The sequence below is a fragment of the Desmodus rotundus genome, chromosome 11, assembly GCF_022682495.2.
Source record: "Desmodus rotundus isolate HL8 chromosome 11, HLdesRot8A.1, whole genome shotgun sequence".
Taxonomy (NCBI): domain Eukaryota; kingdom Metazoa; phylum Chordata; class Mammalia; order Chiroptera; family Phyllostomidae; genus Desmodus; species Desmodus rotundus.
In genome coordinates this window covers 392,941-412,274 of record NC_071397.1, presented here as the reverse complement: position 1 = coordinate 412,274, position 19,334 = coordinate 392,941, and the positions used below count along the sequence as shown (strand labels likewise).

At 50.5% G+C, this 19,334-nt stretch overlaps 4 protein-coding genes across 10 annotated transcripts in view; 2 read left to right on the top strand and 2 right to left on the bottom strand.

The window, feature by feature from the left end:
* The first annotated feature begins 457 nt into the window (after positions 1-457).
* On the top strand, positions 458-6,033 carry RNF39 (ring finger protein 39). Its single transcript, XM_024557802.3, has 4 exons — positions 458-1,206; positions 3,031-3,053; positions 3,258-3,349; positions 4,687-6,033. The coding sequence occupies exons 1-4, from the start codon at positions 856-858 to the stop codon at positions 5,262-5,264; spliced, it is 1,044 nt and encodes a 347-aa protein (XP_024413570.2). The 5' UTR covers positions 458-855; the 3' UTR covers positions 5,265-6,033.
* A 932-nt stretch (positions 6,034-6,965) lies between these two features.
* Positions 6,966-9,112, bottom strand: PPP1R11 (protein phosphatase 1 regulatory inhibitor subunit 11). The gene is made up of 3 exons (XM_024557803.4): positions 8,826-9,112; positions 7,640-7,748; positions 6,966-7,185 (listed from the first exon to the last, which is right to left on the bottom strand). Exons 1-3 carry the CDS (start codon positions 8,892-8,894, stop codon positions 6,983-6,985), a joined length of 381 nt encoding a protein of 126 aa, XP_024413571.1. The 5' UTR covers positions 8,895-9,112; the 3' UTR covers positions 6,966-6,982.
* Positions 9,113-10,940: 1,828 nt separating this feature from the next.
* Positions 10,941-14,004, bottom strand: POLR1H (RNA polymerase I subunit H). 6 transcript variants are annotated; one of them, XM_053913525.2, is made up of 5 exons: positions 13,877-14,004; positions 13,563-13,718; positions 13,219-13,337; positions 12,916-13,025; positions 10,941-11,174 (listed from the first exon to the last, which is right to left on the bottom strand). In XM_053913525.2, the coding sequence occupies exons 2-5, from the start codon at positions 13,696-13,698 to the stop codon at positions 11,150-11,152; spliced, it is 390 nt and encodes a 129-aa protein (XP_053769500.1). In that variant the 5' UTR covers positions 13,699-13,718; positions 13,877-14,004; the 3' UTR covers positions 10,941-11,149. The 6 variants fall into 6 exon arrangements, with proteins under 6 accessions (XP_053769500.1, XP_053769499.1, XP_053769502.1 ...); XM_053913524.2 differs by having other exon boundaries at positions 13,834-13,980; XM_053913527.2 differs by having other exon boundaries at positions 13,219-13,319; positions 13,834-13,974.
* The window catches only part of ZFP57 (ZFP57 zinc finger protein), a 33,508-nt gene continuing 28,172 nt past the window's right edge, over positions 13,999-19,334 (top strand). For both annotated transcript variants that reach the window (XR_008425478.1, XM_045193337.2), the window contains exon 1: positions 13,999-14,133. The gene's annotated coding sequence lies outside the window, so the exon portion shown is untranslated. The remainder of the gene's footprint in view (positions 14,134-19,334) is intronic.

Here is a 19,334-nt window from a genome sequence, read left to right as displayed (position 1 = left end):
CAAAGAAGGAGAGAGAGAAAAGTGGAAATAAAATCATACACAGGGAAAAACAGAAAGAACGAACTAGAAAGAGAGAGACAGGACGAGAGTAAGGAGAGAGGCCCTGGGAGCCAGCCAGGAACAGAGCTGAGAGAGCCCTACCCTGACACCTTGAGGCAGGAGTGTGAGCGCCTGCTACCCACCCCTTACCCCAAAGCTTCAGAGTGTCCTTAATTCCTTAAAAGGGAAGGTAGGAAGGTGGAAAGAGAGAGACACCTGGAATGATACCCACACACCAACACTCAGAGGCCTGCCAAAGCCACACACAACAGGATCCGAGCTTCCGGCACCAGCCCCCAGAGGTAGGTGTGCCAGCCACCTGGAATGACTCACACCCTGGCGATGCAGGCACACATGCCGAAAGCGCACCCTGCCCACCCACACAACACAGGCCGAGGGGGACGTGAGATTCGGGCTCTTCAGGGGGTGAGAGGGGGCTACCCTCCCCACACCCCCAAGTGTCCCCCCCAGTGACCACCTTCCTGGTTTCAGGGTCTGGTGTCCTTTCCTCCCGCCCTCCTCCCCCAAACCTTACTCAGGACGCGGGAGAACCAGATGAGGTGTTACGCAAGGCCCGATGTTTACCTCCCCAGGGGCCTCCTCCTCCCTATAAAGCCTGACGTGGTGGGAAGGCTGGAGACTGGGACTGGATGAAGAGAGAGGCAACCCCAGCAGAGGGGCAGAGACGAGTGGGAAAATTAACGCAGGCGGAGAGAAGGGCACCAACTCAGCAAGCAGCAGGGACGACCCACCACCCGCGCGCTCGAAGGCGGTCCGGGGGTCGAGGGAGCGGCAGCAGCCGGAGGCCGGCTTCCCATGGAGGCGCCCGTGCCGGGCCCAGGGCTGGTGGAGCGTCTGGAGCAGCTGGCCACTTGCCCGCTGTGCGGGGGCCCCTTCGAGGACCCGGTGCTGCTGTCCTGCGAGCACAGCTTCTGCCGCGCGTGCCTGGCCCGCCGCTGGGGGGCGCCGACCGCCGGGGTCCCCACCGCCTGCCCCTGCTGCGGCCTGCCGTGCCTGCGCCGCAGCCTGAGGTCCAACGTGCGGCTGGCGGTGGAGGTGCGCATCAGCCGCGGGCTGCGGGAGAAGCTGGCTGAGCCCGCGGCGCGCGCGGGCCGACGCCGAGGGGGCCGCATCCCCACCATGGGAAGCCTGGACCCGCTGGGAGAGGTGAGGCCCGCCCGCTGCAGGGGTCGCTGCGGTCGCGGGGAGGAGGGAGCTTCGCGGGTTCCCTGGGGGCGCGGGGAACGGTACCTCCCGAGCGGGGTGGGGGGTGCTTTATGGAAGTGGAGGCTGACAGTGGAGCTGAGGCGAGGAAAGCAAAGGTCGAGGGGCCGGGAGATGACCACGAGTCCTCTGAGGGAAGTGAGAGGTGGCTGGAAAAACGGGGGAAGGGGTTGACGTTTTGCCGCGGGAGGGGCGGGGAGGCGGCTGGGCGCATGCGTGCGTCCGGTGAGCCGGGAGCAGAGAAGGCGCTGCGGCAACCTCGGGAACGCTGGGGCCCCAGGGAGCAGGGGAACCAGCGCAGGGGAAGCTGACTGGGGCTAAGAGAGCAGGGAATCTTGGAGGAGAGTGGGGAGAGCAGCTCGAACATAGGGGAAGGGGAGCCCGAGGCGGGGGGAGGGGGCGGCGGAGGAAAAGCTGCAGTGGAATCAGGGAAGGAGGGTGCGGGGTAAAGCAGGGAGGAAGGGAGAGGGTAGCAGATGCTAACGCCCCCTGTAGCTTGGTGGGCTTGGGCCGTAGCCGAGCTCACTGTTGTTTGTTATTGTTGTCCTTAGCCCCTCCCAGAGACGGGGGGGGGGGCAGTCAGGGGTGGAGGCCAAGTCCGAAGTGCTGCCTCTGGGGCCTCTGGCTCCTCGACTTCCCAGCCTTGTGACCTGCCCACCTGCCTTGCCCGTCTGGAGCCCAACTCCTTGGCCATCAACCAACCCCATTCCGTTGCCTAACCCAACCAGCTTCTCCACAGAAGCTAAGCCGTCTCGGGTCTTGCTCCCACTACCCAATCCCCTCGTAAGTCTACATAGACCTAATCATTACACAGATCGCCTTTCCTCTCCCCTGTTCAACACCACACTGCTCTGCTCCATTCTCCCTGGACCAGGAAGGGAAAAGGAGGAATCCCCCATACAGGGAGGGGGTGTGGGGTATGCAGCGCCCTCTCCTGGCTCCCATGGATCCCTCGGATCTGTTGAGCCTTGTGGAACACATCTAAGTCCAGCTGCCTCCTTGGCCAGAGTAGAGAGACTTTAAAACAAAGGCTCAATGAACGCCACTGGGCTTATATGGCAAGAAGCGAAGCAACTTTATTACAAGGCTTTCATACACTCACCCTTAAGCCAAGGGCTCGGAGTATGTGTTTGGTCTGGTGCTGGAAGGGGATTCACCCTCAGGAAGGTGAATAAGGACAGTGTCAGAGACAGAGAATGGGGTTGTGGGGGCAGCAGGAACAGGTAAGAACTCTGGGGGGGTTGGGCAAGAAAAGGACATGAAGCCGTGGCCAGGTGGCTCAGTTGGTTGGAGCATCTTCATTTATTCCAAAAGTTTGCTGGTTAAATCCTGGGTCAGGGCACATGCCTAGGTTGCAGTTTCCATCCCTGGTTGGAGCATGTACAAGAGGCAACCAATGTTTCTCTCTCACATCAGTGTTTCTCTCCCTTCCTCTCTTTCTAAAATCAATAAACCTATCCTCAGGTGAAGATTAAAATTTAAAAAAGGGCATGGATGAGGCTGGGCACTGCCAGCTCTCAGTGAATGGGGAAGGGGAGCTCAGTGCCTGGTGGTGGTGTTGGAATGAGAAGCGGTGATGAGAGGAAGGAAGGGCCATGAAGGAGGGAGACAGAGGAGTAGAGAGCATAGTGGGAGAGAGGATGTGTGCTGGGAGGTGGGCAGGGCCCTCACCAGCTCAGACCTGGCTCACCTGCGTGGGGTGAAGGGAGGGGCTCCCAGCAGTATGAAGCTCAGAGCTCACATCCGTGTTTTCTTCTGCCCACCCAGGATATGAGGAAGACATGGAGAAGGTGAGTTCCATTTTTACTGCTACTTCCTTTCCACTACCAGCTGCCACATCCATCACCATCTCATGGGGCCCACATCTCTGTGCCCACTCACAGGCAGTTTTTCCTTACCCCTTCCTGCGGCAGAGATGCAGTCGGGGAGGGGGCCACAGAGGGAGGAGGGAGGGCGCCCACTGGTTTCCTGACCTTTCTCCCTCATTTGTCCAGGTTTGATGCCCCAACACCCAAGTCGTCCGACTCAGAGGACAGTCTCCCAGATGATTACCCAGTGGTCAAAAACATGCTGCACAGACTGACCGGTGAGGAGGGCGGAGGGGAGGAAGAGTCTGTTTTAGGTTCGCTTCCTTTCCCCCTCAAACATTTGTTGTCTCACAGTTCCGGAAGTGGAAGTGAAGGTGTTGGCAGTTGTGGGTCCTTCTGCGGGCTGTGGCAGTCTGTCTTTCTCCTAGCTTCTGGTAGTCTCTGGCGCACCTTGGCCTGTAGGTGGTTTTCTCCCTGAGTCTTCACATTACATTCCCTCTGGTTGCATGTGTCTCTGGATCCGAACTCCCCTTTTTATAAGGACACCAGTCATACTGGACGAGGGCCCACCCTCGTGACCTCATTTTAACTGGATTCCCTCTGTAAAGACTCTGTATCCAAATACAGTCACCATGTGAGGTAATAGACTTTAACATGTCTTTTTGGGAAGAAACAGAATTCAACCCATAATAATGTCTATCCTCGATTTCTCATATTCCAGCCATTCTCCACTCTTGCCTTTTCAAACACTCACCCAGCAGACACCGGAGGCCAGCTGCCTCTCAGGAATTTCTGCTTCCACCACCTACCCTCACTCCTCTCCAGAAGAATGCCAGGACTCCTACAGTTCCCTGCCCCTGGGACTCTGGGCCTTCTCTGCAGCTTCTGGGCAGTGCCTTCCTCAGTCCCTCTCAGAGCTGTTCTCTGGGGAAGATGCTCCACCCTCTCAGTCACCACCATCCCACCCAGTCCAGGTTGCTTCTAGTACCCTGGATCCAGAAGTTTTTTCCCAAGCACCCCCATATATTCAAAGCCAATAGTCTTTCTGGTCCCTTTAGCTATCACCAAATCATCCCACTCTTCCTGTAGAAATAGGCCTATCCACTCCCACCTGTGCCTGTGAGTGGGTGGGCTGGTTTGTCAGCATGCCTAGGATTCTTCCCTTTGCCCCTCCCCTCTGACAGTCGGGGTTCCAGTTTGTGGTATCAGTCTCTCTCTTTAGATCCACCTTCCCCGTCCTGCTGACCCAGCTCCCAAGCCCCACCCCAGATACTGCAGATTGAGATACCAGCCCTCACTCCTCCCTTGTCAAATCAGCCTGGCTCTTCCCCCACCCTGCAAACCAGGCCATCTCTCCTTTGATCTCTGCGCTGCGCCCCTGCCCTGGACTAGCCAGGTCCTTCTCCAAGTCCAATTCTATAGCAGTAGTAGATTCCGTCCACAGGCCCCGTCCTGCCTGGCTGTACCTTTCACATACCTTCACCCTCTTTGGCCCCACAGACACCTTTCGAATTGTTGAGGGGCCTTTGAAGTGACGTCCGCCGTGTGTTCTCTGTCCTATCCCGCCTCCGAGACTCTTCTCACTTTAGTCCTCTCCCTGTCTCGCGCTTCCCAGCCGACCTGACTCTGGACCCTGGCACCGCTCATCGCCGCCTGCTCATCTCCGCTGACCGGCGCAGCGTCAGACTGGCCCCCCCGGGGACACCTGAGCCCCCGGACAGCCCAGCGCGCTTCGATCAGCTGCCTGCTGTGCTGGGCGCACAGGGCTTCGGGGCCGGCCGCCACTGCTGGGAGGTGGAGACCGCGGACACCGCCTCCTGTGGAGACCCTTCTGGGGAGGACGAGGACACGGAGAGTCACTATGCCTTGGGTGCGGCGGGGGAGTCGGTGCGACGCAAGGGCCGTGTAGGGTTGTGCCCCGCGGGCTCTGTGTGGGCCGTGGAGGGACGAGGCAGCCGCCTGTGGGCACTCACAGCACCGGAGCCCACCCTGCTGGGCGGTGCTGGGCCCCCACCACAGCGAATTCGCGTGGACTTGGACTGGGAGCGGGGCCGCGTGGCCTTCTACGATGGCCGCTCGCTGGACCTGCTGTTCGCCTTCCAGGCGCCGGGCCCGCTGGGGCAGCGTATCTTCCCACTGCTCTGCACTCGAGACCCGCGTGCCCCGCTGCGCATCGTGCCTGCGGAAGGCTGACACAATGCGGACGGCCCACAGCCTCGTGCTAGCGTGGCCCTCAGCGAGGCTTCTTCTGGGCTGGAAACTCCTACTCACGCAGGGATCACGTCCACGCGCCGCAGCCAAGAGTACTGATGCACACCACCCAGCCACCTAAACTGTCTCTTCTCTCCCCAGACCTCAGCTGGCCTCCGGGTTCCACATCCACTCCCAAAGCTGAGCCCACTCCCACCCCCTCCTCTTGGGGTGCTTCTCCCCCACTGTTTTACACAGCTCCGGGTCTGAGCTGGGGAACGGGCCCTGCCCCACGGTAATTAGTCCACAGCCCGTGTTTACTACACCGAGTCCCTACTCCTCAAATATGTACCTCCCACCCCTGCCTCTGCTGGTCTCCAATGCCCAGTGCCTTCCCCAGAGCTTTAAGGCTGGGGCCTCTCCACTCTCAAGGGAAACAAGACCCTCCTCCTGAAAAACAAAAGGCTTGATTAGCTAGGAAGCCTAATGGGGTTTCCCGGGGCAGGGGTTGATTCTGTCCCACCGTGCTTTCCCTGTCCTTTCCCATTAGAACCTTCTGCAAACTACCCCCTGTCCACACAGTTAAGAAACCAACGGCGCTACCTCTCCTTTCCTCAGCCTGGGAATGCCCCCCACGACCCGAAGGCATCCTTGTGTACAGCTTCACACCTTTCCCCATATGTATAAATGGGCCTGTATTTAACACATTTTATGATGGGTTATTTATTTTGTGCATACGTGGCAATAAATGAGATCTCCGTGGTGGCTTGGATTTGACTGCTCTCTGTAAGTACGCGTGGCAACAGGCCTAGAGAATGATACTCAGATCCAGTGAGTTGTGGGGAGGGCCACAGGAGATGGACACCTGGACTGGCAGACACCAAAGCCTACGAAGGAAGGGGTTGAGGGTGTAGTCGGGGACACACCCCGTTTCTTTCCTGCCTTTCGCTGCCTCTACCTGGGGCTGTGTTGGGTCTGTCTCGGAAGCTGGAAGAAGATAGTTCTGATTGCAGCTTTGTCAGAAACCCTGTCTCACATGAGAAGGGTGAGGGGAGAGGACATGACTGTTTCTCATTTTCCATTAAAGGTAAGAATGGCAAAGACCCTTCACCCACCTCCCCTTGAGGGTGTGAGAGACGTGGGCAGGAGTGGAGCAGGATGGCTGAGTGCCCTTCCATAACACCTCACGTACCCCAGGCAAGGACTGAGTTCGGCCTATATAAATATATTAGCAGAAGAGCTCTAAGCCAGAAGTAGTAAAGCACAGCTGGGGCAAGGTTGCCTGAAATGTGTCTGGGGCCCTGGCAGTGGAAGCTGGGGCTGTTGGAGACCCAGTAGCAGTGCTGGGGACTCAAGTACGGAGTGCAGGGGCAGAGACGACTGGGCCCCAGGGCAGGTGGTCTGGCAGTGAGAACTAAGGGAAGAGACTGGGACCCAGATGCCTGGATCCCTGGAAATAGGAGGATGGGATTTGCTGGGGGGTGGGGGGGGTTGGTGCAGGAAGGGGAGGTGGGGGAACCCAGAAGCTTGGGTTCTAGAATAGCAGCAAATCAGAATTCCAGCATCTCTGTCCACACTGCTCTCCTTCCCTCTATCAGGCAGGGGAGAGGAAAGGGGGGACTGGAGAATGATCGAACCATGGGTTTTGTCCCCAAGTAGCCACATGAATACATTCAGGGTCAGATAGACAGATACACACAGGAGTGGTGGGGGAGAGGCATTTAGTGCTGCATTGGCCCTGGAGGAGGCTGAGACGGGTCAGGAGGCTGGGGAGGGGTGGTAGGGCTCGGTCCAGGGGTGGCATGACTCCGTCCTTTGCGGTGGCCCCGTACACAGTGTGTATGACCACAGCCCTCCTCTTCCTCCTCATCACTCTCCGTGGAGCTCTCGCCAAAGGCCCGAGGTTTCTCATAAATACAGCAGCCTGGATTTGGAAGGAGAAGCCCAGTTAAATAGGAAAAAGGGTAAGAGGTAGAGTCAATTCCACTCCCACTGCATCTCAGTAAGAATTCCTACTCCCACCATAGTTTCCTACTACTTCCCAGGATCCAGCTTTCCCCGGCTCACCCTCTGGCACTCAGACACTCAACTCCCTTCTCCTTTTAGAGAGCCAGGAATCCTAAGCTCCACTTCTCCCACCTCTGATACTTCTTGCCTTCAAGCCTTGGAACAAACATCCCATCCCAATTTGAACCCTTTTGTCCCTCTTTCCCCTCTAACTTTAACCTCCTCTCCCTGATGCCAGAGAACCACCAGGGCAGCGACAGGGTTAGGGGCATCTGAGAGCTTCAGGATGGCCAGTGGACCTGACAAGGTAGAAGGTGTACGCACGCAGGGGAGCCAGAGCCCCAGGGCTGCTGTGGCCAACCATCACTCACATTTTGACGAGCGGCGCCCCATGTGTTCGTTATCCACAGTGTCACTTGTCCATTCCACCTTTTTCTCTGGCTTCCGTTTCCGAAGTTTGATGGTTAGGCTCCGGTTCTCCTGGAAGATCAACAGAGATGGAGATAGGCACACCTACGTGGTCCCTCCCTACTGACCGTTCCCACTGCCTCCCAGGCGCCTCCTCTTGGCCCTATCCCAGACCGATCACCATCACAGCAGCGACGGAAGAGCTGAGTGGTGGGAGAAGATGAAACAGAACAGGTCGCTGACCTCCCTGAGGAATCGTAAAGTAGTATTTCCTGTTCTTGATAACCACCGGTGTACAAAGTCAGAATTTCTACCCTAGGAAAGGTCCCAGCAAGTCATCAAAAGAAAACACAGCCCTCACTTACTGTTTCTCTGTCTTCCTCCCCAAATCATCCTTAGTGGTACTAATACGCGAAAATTATTTTCAGTCCCAATGCCTGATCTGACTCTTTTTTTCCAAACCCCCTATTTTTTCCCATTAAAGAAAGAATTCCATTCTCACCTCTCTCACCCTCAAGCCTAGCTCTCCCTACCTCTCATAAACCTACTCCCTGGAATCTCTGATAACTATTATTCTAAACTCCCTTAACAGGTGTTATTAAGCCCTATACAACCTTCTTCCTTTCAAAACAACTTAACCTGTTTTTGCAAAATACTACCGTTTTTTCTCTATTTACATCCATGATTTTTCAAAATATTATCTTCATTTCCTTTTCATCTGTTCCCTCATTCTCTCTGCTTCCTTTTACATTTGTCCTTTCAACAAATATTTATTGATAAGTATTCTTCAAGTCAAATTCCCCTACGGCTGGCCTACAGCCATGCTTTCTTACACGGTGCTTCATTTCCCCCCAGTACTTCCCTCGCGCCTTAACCCCCAGGTTCCCATTCTTCATTGATTACACACACCATCAACCCAAGCAGCATCACCTATATCCGAACGTGTCGCTTTACCGTCCTTCCGCACCATCTCTGCACTCCGAATAACCCCAAGACCCGCGATTCTCCCAACCCCATCGATTCAACCCCACTCCTCCCACATCCCCAAGCCCAGCCCCTTCGGCAACTCCAAAGCTCTATCCCCTCCCCCACGGTATCTCCCAGACCCCTAAACAGCACCGCCCCCCCACCCTCCACCGCCTTTCTCACGGGCTCGGTTGTCACGGTAACCGTTGTCTCAGTGACGGTCTCACTCAGCCCAGCCCCTGCCTCGGCCATGGCTAAGGCTGAGGAAAGGGAGAAGGGGAGGAAGGCGGATGAGACACCCGTCCCTTGTTCTGCGTCTCTGGGGTCTAAGAGGATCAGTATGGGACTCAGAGTAGCAGGCAGGATCCTCCACCTTCTTTTACCCCTCCCCCCTTCCCGGGCCTCCGCTTCCCCACCCCGGGGGATAACCTGTCCAACCCCACTTCCGGCTCTCTGCTTCCGGGTGTGACGCATCCCGTGGTCCCCCTCTTCCCTTACCGGGCACTGAAGACGTCAAGTGCAGGCGTTGCCGCATTAGTTCCGTCTTCATGGAACAACGCAGGCGCTGCTGGGAGGGGACGCAGACTTGGTGGGAGAGATGTCACGGCAGAGGTGAAGGAGGAGGGCGGTCAGGAGCAGCAGGGGGGTGCTCGTCCAGCGGGAGGGGGCCGTCCGGGAGGGAGAGCCGAGTTAGGCGCTGCAGACCCGCTGCCGCCCCCATCCCCCGGGCGAGTGGGAGGGCGGGGAAACTAAAGAGCAAAGGTAATGACCCTATAATGGTCTCTTCTGTTTCCTCATTGTTTCGTTTGGGAATTTCAGAAAGGGGACCTAAGAGCAGTTGGAAACACACTTAAGAACAACCTGAGTTCAAAAAAGAATCTGGGTTAGTACCGGTCCTGTGCCTGTAAGTGTTCGAGCGGTACACTTAATCTACGTTCAACTTGGGATATTTTCCCGTGATCGCACCAAGCCTTGAAGATGGAGGCGCATGAAACACTCAGACCCTGCCTTCTAGCTCCCTGTCTAGTGGGAAAAATTGGTATGCTTAGCACTAACAAAACTGTAAGGCATTGGGATATTAACGTAGATATAAATCTCATCTGTGAAATTGAATGTAGCTGCATATTACCAACACTCTAGGGTAATGGGAGAAAGTAAACAGAAATGGTCATAAATGATAATACAGGGTAATTTATGCTATGATAAAAATATGTACATTTTTCTCAAGGAGCAGGACTGGTTTAAAGGCAACCGGAAGAGAGATTTTTTTGGGGGGGGGTAAAAAGCAGTTTACAGAGTCACAGGTGTGTGTACTGAAGGCTATGCAGTTGGGATGCACAAAGCTGGGATGTAGGGGAGTGCTGACCAGGCTTGACAGGTAGACTTGGTTATTTGGCCTGATGCTTTGCTAAGAAACTTGGACTTTATCTAGTCAATGTTACGGGCCAGGGAAAGGCTTAACGTATAGTAGAAACAAGGAACAGATTTGTTTCAGATTTCAGGAGTGGGGCAGGCAAGTCAACTGCCGGAACAGTTCAAATGTACAATGCGGAAGATTGCCCTGCCCACCCCTCAAAGTTGCTGAGGGTGAAACAAGATAGCATGTATCTGAGAGCTCTGAATGCACAAAGGGTTGTACGATTACAAGATAATCATTATTACTCTCATACTTTATCACCATTTAAGCCAAGAAATGCAGGAATACTGATTCCCAGACTAAAATTTGAATATGTTTATTGTACTTGGATTATATATTTGTTTCCCTTTTAAGTTTTTGGTTCAAACTGAAAAAAAGAAAGATACAACTAGGCCTGTTTAGTATAGCCCATTAAAATAACATCTCTCTGTGGAATGGGATTCCTTGTAATTTTTACTTTTTTCTTTCTACATATGAATCCATTACAATTACATTTATCTTAAGAGCAATAAAAAAAAATAGTTTCCAAGTTGTTCACCTGTAGTAAGTACATAGTTAGTATCATGTATTTTGTTGTCCAAACTTACATATCAAATAGATCTGGTTAAATTTCCCTTTGAATCTCTCAGTATCCAAACTCCCATTTTTTGTTTCCTTATACTCAGGAACAAAATAATAGATTCAGATAGTGAGAAAATACTTATAATTGCTTTTGTAATATTAGCCTCATTGCTGGCTTCATTTTGGGTTTTGTTTCTCATCTACTAATTTGTATCTTTTTGAAGCTGCTATATTTGTTGAAAGAACAAATATATCTCTATAAGCTCATTTAAATTACATTTGGAACAAGACAACTTACAATAAACACACATATGCCAGGGTCTTATTGAAAAATACAGCTTTAATAGGAAAACTCAACTAGGAATAGGCACTCCCTGGGGACAATGGTAATCCCCACATGATGATCTGCTTCTCCTCTGGAAGCAAATATTGCAACCAGAGGATGGACAAGGATCTAGGAACCCAATATCCTTCACCTTCTAAGGAAGAGGAGAGGGAGGGATTGTTGAGTTGTCCAGAAAAGAAAAAATCAAGAGTCTTCCTTCTCCTGGAACCTATGGAGAAAGAAAGGATTTCTTTGTTATATTGGACAAAGGAAGAGGTTCTAGCAATGTAAGATGAAATAAATAATCAAAGAAGGACTTTTATTTATGACCTGTGGAAGACTAGCTCCCCTAAACAATCGTCCAACTTCAAGCCAGCTAAAAATGCTGGGATTAAAAATACATCTAACGAATTATGACCTTGAAGAATGCAGAGATTTCTTGGAAGAAAAAAAGCAGTAACCATAAAAGATTTTTTTTTAAAGGATAAACTAGAAGTAAAAAAAAAATTAAGTTAAAATAAATAGGTAAGACTGGGAAAAATACTCTCAAAAGATGTATCTAACAATAAGTGTTTTTAATCCACTGATGAGAAGGCAAGAAAGTAAAGGCAACCTTCACATTGGGTAAAGTATGTAAGAGCAGCGAATTAAACGGGTAAGTTAAAATTGAAACCCCTGCTACCAGGGTCCTCTGGCTGTGTTGACAGCCATGTGGAAGAACTTGGCACAAACCTGCCATGTCTGATAGGAAATACTCTGCATAAATTTGGGACCCCAAAGGGGCTATCCTTCTGTGTAAAGGTGAACAAGACAAAAAAATCTTAACTCTGCAGAAGGGGAATTTGTGTTACTGGTAGAGGAAGAAAAATCCCCCTTGATATTCTAACAATAAGCTGGCCCTTACATGAATTTGCATCCCAAATTCATACTACCTATGTAGTCCAAAACCAACTTGAAACCAAGAATTTATTTAAAGGGATTCTGGCTTGGTAGTGCCTCAAATCACCTGAACAGGAAACACAAATGTTGACAATACAGCACCTACCCTATGCCTCAAAGAATTCCCATACTCAGCATCAAACCCACCCAAACTGTGAGTGTCAGAATTAGGAGACACAATATGAATAGCCATGTTTAATATATTTAAATGTAACACATCTTAAGAACAAAAGGAACAACTTAAAATATGATTAAGGAATTAGAAATTATTAAAAACGACTGAGGCAATTTCAAAAATCAAGTAGAACTCAAACATTTTAATGTAATAGTAATTGAAATAAACTGAAGACAGAATCAGTGCCCTGGAAGAGAGACCTGAAGAAATTACCACGAAGCAGCATAGACAGAAAGAGATGGAAAATATAAAAAACAGGGTGAGAGAAATAGAGAATAGACAGCCTAATGAACAAGTAATTAATTAGTGTTCCAGTATGTGAGAACTGAGAACATGGAAAACAATATTCATTGAGATAGTTTTCCAAAGCTGATGGGGGGGGATAAAACCTCATTGTCAAGAAATCCAACAGATCCAACACCCCCCCAAAATTTTAAAAGCCGTATCTTGCTATATTGTAGTGAAGCTGCAGGACACCAAAGACACAGAGTTCTTAAAGTCATTTCGACACCCTGCGTCCCTTAAATCACGCATGACTAATTCTCCCTGAAGTACAACTTCCTTGAGTGTAGTGGGAGATTCCAATATAACATCCCCACCACTAAGCAAAACTTATCTTCCGTATTTTTCATTGCCTTTTAAATATGTTAAAATGTTTAGTTCACTGGTGTTAAATAAGAAAGGGGTAATTTTTAAAAATAAAAACGACCACCAATCTCCCTATTACTAGGACCGTATAAAGCATGAACGGGACCAAAAGAAACGGTTGTTTATTCGGTACAAAGAAGTAAATACTAGGTTTGCTCAGTTAACAAACAAGCCGAGAGCGGGCAGGGGCAAGGAAAGGGACACGCACTTGCAGCTGGTACAGGTGTAGAAGACAGTCTGCCCTTCGTCGGCCGAACGCATCTGCCTGGTGTGGTAGGCCATTCCCTCGTGGCCGCAGCGAGAGCAGCGCCTGTCAACCTGGAAAGCAGCTGGTGGGTCGAGGAGTCCTAGGCACATCCCCCTACTTGTCACAGGAAGTGGCTGACACACGCCCAGGGCACTGCTGCTCCGAGGGCCCCTCTTCCTTCTTGGAATTGAGTACAAAACTCTCCAGGTCTCCGTTTCTCTCCCACCCTCCCCGTGGGTCCCGTCCTTGATGTCATTAACGTACCACGGGACCCTGGAATTCAGGTCCTTCCTCCATGGACATGGGCTTGGTTGTCCCCAGTTTGTGGAACACGACCGAGGTTTTCACAACCTTCCCTTCGAAGTCTGCACAGGCAGTGAGAACTGGTTAAACAAACACGTGGAGGGAGCGGAAGTGCGCAACTCCCTCTCGGTTAGGCCAGGTGACCCCACATCCTTCCCTGCAGGTTTTGACCCGAGAGGGGAAGTGTAAGGGCTTGATCTCCTGCTTTAGTGTCCCACTACAATCGAACCGGTCTGGAGGGCCCCAAGCCTCCGACCCTTCCTCGCTGGGCCCTCGGGCGGGGCCGCTGCCTAGGAGCCCCTCACCTCGCACGTTGATGGAGAAGCCACAGCGAGCACAGGGGACTGTATCCTGAGTTCCTGGCAGAGGCAGGACTGAGCCGCAATCAGGACAGAAGTCCAGGTCCGACTGGAAGCTGGAGCAGGTGCGGGCGAGGTCCATGACGGACAAGCGGTCCAGGGCTGGGAATGGAATGAGACGGTTATTAACAAAAACGAGAGGGAAGCCTCCTCCTCACTCAGGGCTCATTCCAGTAATTCGAACCTCCCTCCCAAGCGCGTCTCGTGTCTCTACGACCTCGGAGCGCGAGAGTCCGGAAATGGCAGCCCGCCCTGCGTACCACCAGACTCGGGGCCGGCCAGACTAGGGGCCGGCGAAAGGAGCGCGCCAACTCCGTGGGCTAGAGCGCCCCCTCTGTGCGGGCAGCGGGGCGGCGAGCGCGAGGCGGGCTAGAGCGTCAGTGGGTACGGCTCGGCTCGCGATTGGCCGTGACGTCATAACTAAGCGCAAGCGTGATCAGAGAACCTTGGCGACCGAGTGGAGCGTCTGTGAAGGAAAATGCGAGTACGCGCTTTCAGCTTGGTGCTGCGATTTCGGGTAAGAAAACGGGTAATTGATGTGCCTACCGCTACTTTTCCTCTTAGGACCCAAACCTAGGCTGTTTACTGTCCTATTCTCGAATCTTACAGGGACCCAGTGCAGGGCGAAGGGGAGCGTCCCCCCGAAAATCATACTAACCTTGCCGAATATTAATTTCTTAGGAACAGAACTGCAACTCCCGCCATTCTTGAGTCTGTATTTCCCCCTTGGGGCTGCGCTGTGATTAAAAAAAAAGGAAGCCAAACATTTGGGGAGTTAGAGGTTTAGCGCTTCTTGGGCCTCGAGGGCCAAATGAGGGCTCTCTGCTCAATCCAACCTGGCTCTCGTGTTTTGGGCGCTATTGCCTCTGTAGGGGGTGATTCCACTTCTTCAGGGGCAAGAAGTGGTGAGGGTGAAAGCCGTTGAGGAATGCTTGCCCTATGGGAATGAAAGGAAGCAGCAATGGGATAGGGCTCAGGACTTGGTAGGTGGCGAAGGAGAAGAGGTTGGACCACACCTGCGTACGCACATTAGTAAAGGTGTTATCCTTGGGTAGGATTTCACTAAGACTTAGGCCGACTTTGGCTTTTATTTACCTATCCCTTGACTCTCGTCCAACCAACTCTCAATCATCATCATCCATTAGGTGCACAGTTGACATTTCCCAAATCTTTTATAAATCGTGAGGACAAATGCTTTAGAAAATACTGCTACTTTCAATCATCCGTAAGTACAATCTAATTCAGAAACTTGTCTTGAAGGAATGGGTTTCGTAGTTCCCTCTCAGCCCTTCCATCCCCACCAGACCACGCAGCTGTGTCTTTAAGCTCCTACATATAAATGTTGTGGAGCCATCACTATTTTCTCCTCTGAAGGAGACAAGCTGTGGTCTCCCCTAAAAAGCTCTGATCTTCCTTTCTCTGCAGTGATGAAAAGACACGCAATAGTGAAGGAGTTAAAACTCTTGTAACTGAATACGAGTCCAGCTGCCTGCCGCTTCAAAAGCAGCCAATACTCGAGAGGCAGGTGCTGATGTAAAGGAAAGTGGTTTTATTCAGGTGCCGGTAGCAAGGAAGATGGACTCTCATCTCAAAGCCCATCTTACCATCTCAATGCAGGCAGGGGTTTTTACAGGGAGGGAGAGGGACGAGGAGAACAGAGAGATCAGGGGGAGAGGCTGCTGACGTGCAGGCAGTGTCCTTGCTGGTCCCAACGTGGGTCTTCACTGCCAGCATACTGGAGCCGGTCAGTGCCAGCCAGGGTCCTGCAGCCGGGTGAGCTGCGTTGACAGAAGTTGTGGTCGAGGCCATTTCTTGCATTGAATACATGCAGGAGCTGGAACTGCTGGTGCTTGCGACATGCTCACAAAGAAGCTGTCAGTACGCGAGTTCTTTTTATCGGTTTGTTAGTACCTCTTATTCCAATTCTTTTTCGTGGTAAGTCATCAGTATCAAGTCCTTATTCCCTGTTACACTGAGCGAGCTCCCGGAGAGTGCAAGCCCCGTAACTTCATTTAGCTGAGTGTTGCACTGTCTGTCAACAGAGGGGAGTCTGTCTCTGAGACCGTAATGTAGGTGGGCAAGTTTTATCCTCACTTACCTATGTGTCTGTCTCCTCTGAAAATGCAAATTGAAATTAGTGCTTTTCCCTCACCACCTTCCCCTTCGTGGGGAAGGTCCCCCATGAGTTGGCCTCACAGAGTAAAGGAGCGGGCATGTTGCGTCTGAGTCGTGGCCCTTGTCCATTGAAAGCTCACCGTCTGTTTAGTTAGGATTATTAAGTACCTACACCAGTCTTTGAGTTGAGGCTGGGGCTGCAAAGTTGAAAACTGTTCTCTGACCTTAAAAAGTACAAATGTACAAATAAAAGTACAAATTTTATTTGTACAAAAGTACAAATAAAAGTATATCAGTAGGACATAATGTGAGAACATAGGACAGGCATATAAAACAAACATGCCTGTATACTTCAAGAAAGACTGGTAAATGTTTTAATAAAAAATAGGTACAATATTATGGGAATCATAAGAGAAGGATGCTCGGGGAACCAAGATGGCGGTGTAGGTAGACACACTGCGCCTCCTCGCACAACCAGAACTGACAGAGAATCGAACAGCAAGGGGGACTGACACCAAGGAAATAGAAAATAAACACATCCAGACTGGTAGGAGGGGCGAAGACAGGCACCGGGGTGGAGAGGACTCGCGTGGCTGTGGCGGGACTGAGACTGGCAGAGTGTGGGACAAATGGCGCAGGCAGTCTGAGCACTAGCAGACCCTGCGGCACCACATTCGCCCACAGATAAACCTGACGAACGGCGGGCATCGAAGCAGACCGTGCAACCCAGGGCTCCGGCTCGGGGAAATAAAGCCTCAAACCTCTGATTGAAAATGCCCCTGGGGGTTGGGGCGGCAGCAGGAGAGACTCCCAGACTCACAGGAGAGGTTGTTGGAGAGACCCACAGGGGCCTAGAGTGTGCACAGGCCCACTTACTCGGGAACCAGCACCAGAGTGGCCCAGTTTGATTGTGGGTATCGGAGTGAAAGATTGAAATCCGGAGGAGAGTGAGGCAGGCGCCATTGCTCCCACTCGGCCCCTCCCCCACGTACAGCATCACAGCGCAGCCACCAGCATTACCCCGCCCCGGTGAACACCTAAGGCTCCGCCCCTTAAAGTAACAGACGCGCCAAGACAAACAAACAAACAAAAAAAATGGCCCAAATGACAGAACACTTCAAAGCTCCAGAAAAAATACAACTAAGCGACGAAGAGATAGCCAACCTATCGGATGCACAGTTCAAAGCACTGGGTATCAATATGCTCACAGACTTGGTTGAACCTGTTCGAAAAACAGATGAAAAAATGAAGCCTATGCTAAGAGAAACAAAGGAAAATGTACAGGGAACCAATAGTGATGAGAAGGAAACTGGGACTCAAATCAATGGTATGGACCAGAAGGAAGAAACAAACATCCAACCAGAAAAGAATGAAGAAACAAGAACTTGGAAAAATGAGGAGAGGCTTAGGAACCTCCAGGACACCTTGAAACGTTCCAACATCCGAATTATAGGGGTGCCAGAAGGAGAAGAGGAAGAACAAAAAATTGAAAACTTATTTGAACAAATAATGAAGGAGAACTTCCCTAATCTGGCAAAGGAAATAGACTTCCGGGAAGTCCAGGAAGCTCAGAGAGTCCCAAAGAAGCTGGACCCAAGGAGGAACACAACAAGGCACATCATAATTACATTACCCAAGATTAAACGCAAGGACCTACATCCAAGATTACTGTATCCAGCAAAGCTATCATTTAGAATGGAAGGGAAGATCAGGTGCTTCTCAGATAAGGTCAAGTTAAAGAAGCTCATCATCACCAAGCCCTTATTATATGAAATGTTAAAGGGAGTTACCTAAGAAAAAGAAGATCAAAAATAGGAACAGTAAAAATGACAGCAAACTCACAGTTATTAACGGCCACACATAAAACAAAAACAAGAGCAAACTAGGCAAACAACTAGAACATGAGGGTTGTCAATAAGGGAGTGGGAGGGGGAGAGGGGGGTAAAGGTACAGAGAATAAGTAGCATAGATGATAGGTGGAAAATAGACAGGGGGAGGGTAAAAATAGTGTAGGAAATGTAGAAGCCAAAGAACTTATAAGTATGACCCATGGACATGAACTATGGGGGGGGAATGTGGGAGGGAGGGGGGTGGGCAGGATGGAGTGGAGTGGGGGGGGAAATGGGACAACTGTAATAGCATAATTAATAAATATATTTAAATAAAAAAAGAGAAGGATGCTCAATATGTGATAAGGATAATCACTGATCAACAGGTAATTAGTTGTGAGAGCTTGGAACCACAGACTAATATTAGGTACTGTGCTAGATGCTGTGTACTGAGAAATAAAGGGCAGATGGCCATTTTTTTTAAATTTCAAAATAGATAAACACAGTAAAGAAATAAGAATTTATTTCTTAGGTCTCACCTAAGAGGTCAGTGAGATCAAATATTTTCTGTCAGATCCTTTCTGATAATATGGAAACATCATTGTACTTGTAGATATAAATTATAAATCCCATAATTTGTGAGTCTGAATTTCAGTATCAGAATTTTAAAGTGACATATGAATACAGAAATCACAATGTAAACCATGATTTATTTTCAGATGAGTTGTAGAATTGAAAATGCTAAGTGTTGAGAAGAAGGCAAAATCACTGTTATTCAGAAAAACTTTATAGAGTTAGGGGCTTGACCTCTGGAGGATAGACAGCTGGCATTTACTGAGAACTTGCCGTATATCAAGCATTATGCTACGCTCCTTAATCTCGTTCACATTTGCTTTTTATTAACCCGAGAGGCATATTTTTGTCTTATGTCTCCATTTTATAAATGTGGAAACCGATGTAAAGAGATCCAGTTGCTTGCCCTGTGTCGCCCAGCTGGGAAGTGGTAGAATTAGGATTCAAGCATAGCCCCATCAGACTTCAAAGCCCATGGTGTTATCCATAAATAGTACTTTAAAAAAATGCATAGAGGTGAAATGCCAGGCATCTGTGGTAGCTTATGTATGACCTCACAGTACATTTAGATTAGACCGGGGATGGCGTAAAAAGTTGGTAGCCTTCCCTGGTGTTGCCATCAGCCTGGCCTATAAATAAAGCACGAATTCCCATCATAAGGGGTTCTGCAGGGAATAGGTTACAGGTGAAGGATGAGTGGCTGTACAAGGAAGAACAGAATTTCAGAACAAAGATTAGAGGGCAGAGAGGGCCTGGATCAAGAAACTGCAGAAACAGAATGAAGTGGTAACAGTCAGGCTAGGATTGTCTCCGTGGAGGGTGGGGAACTAAGCAATCTGACATGGATGTGCTTGGGCAATGCTTCCCCAAGAAACCTGTCTCTCCCCTCGCCCACCCGACACAAGATTCAGAATGGTTTGCATTTGAGTCTACAAGGCAAGTACGTTTTTAATTTATGTGAAAGGTTTGATATGCTGCTGTTTAAAAAGCATTCGTTTTATTGTTGTCCACCATAGGAATGCAGCGGTTTCCATGGGGAAGTGACCCTGCTGTAGTCATACCTGCTAGCAGGTTTTCTCTTTCTAAATGGAAATATTGTTGGCCTTGGCCAAGACAGTTGGGTTTTTTGGTTCAGTCAGTATGTGAGATGTGTTCTCACACCTCCCACATTTTAATCTATCTTTGCTTTTTTATCTTTCAG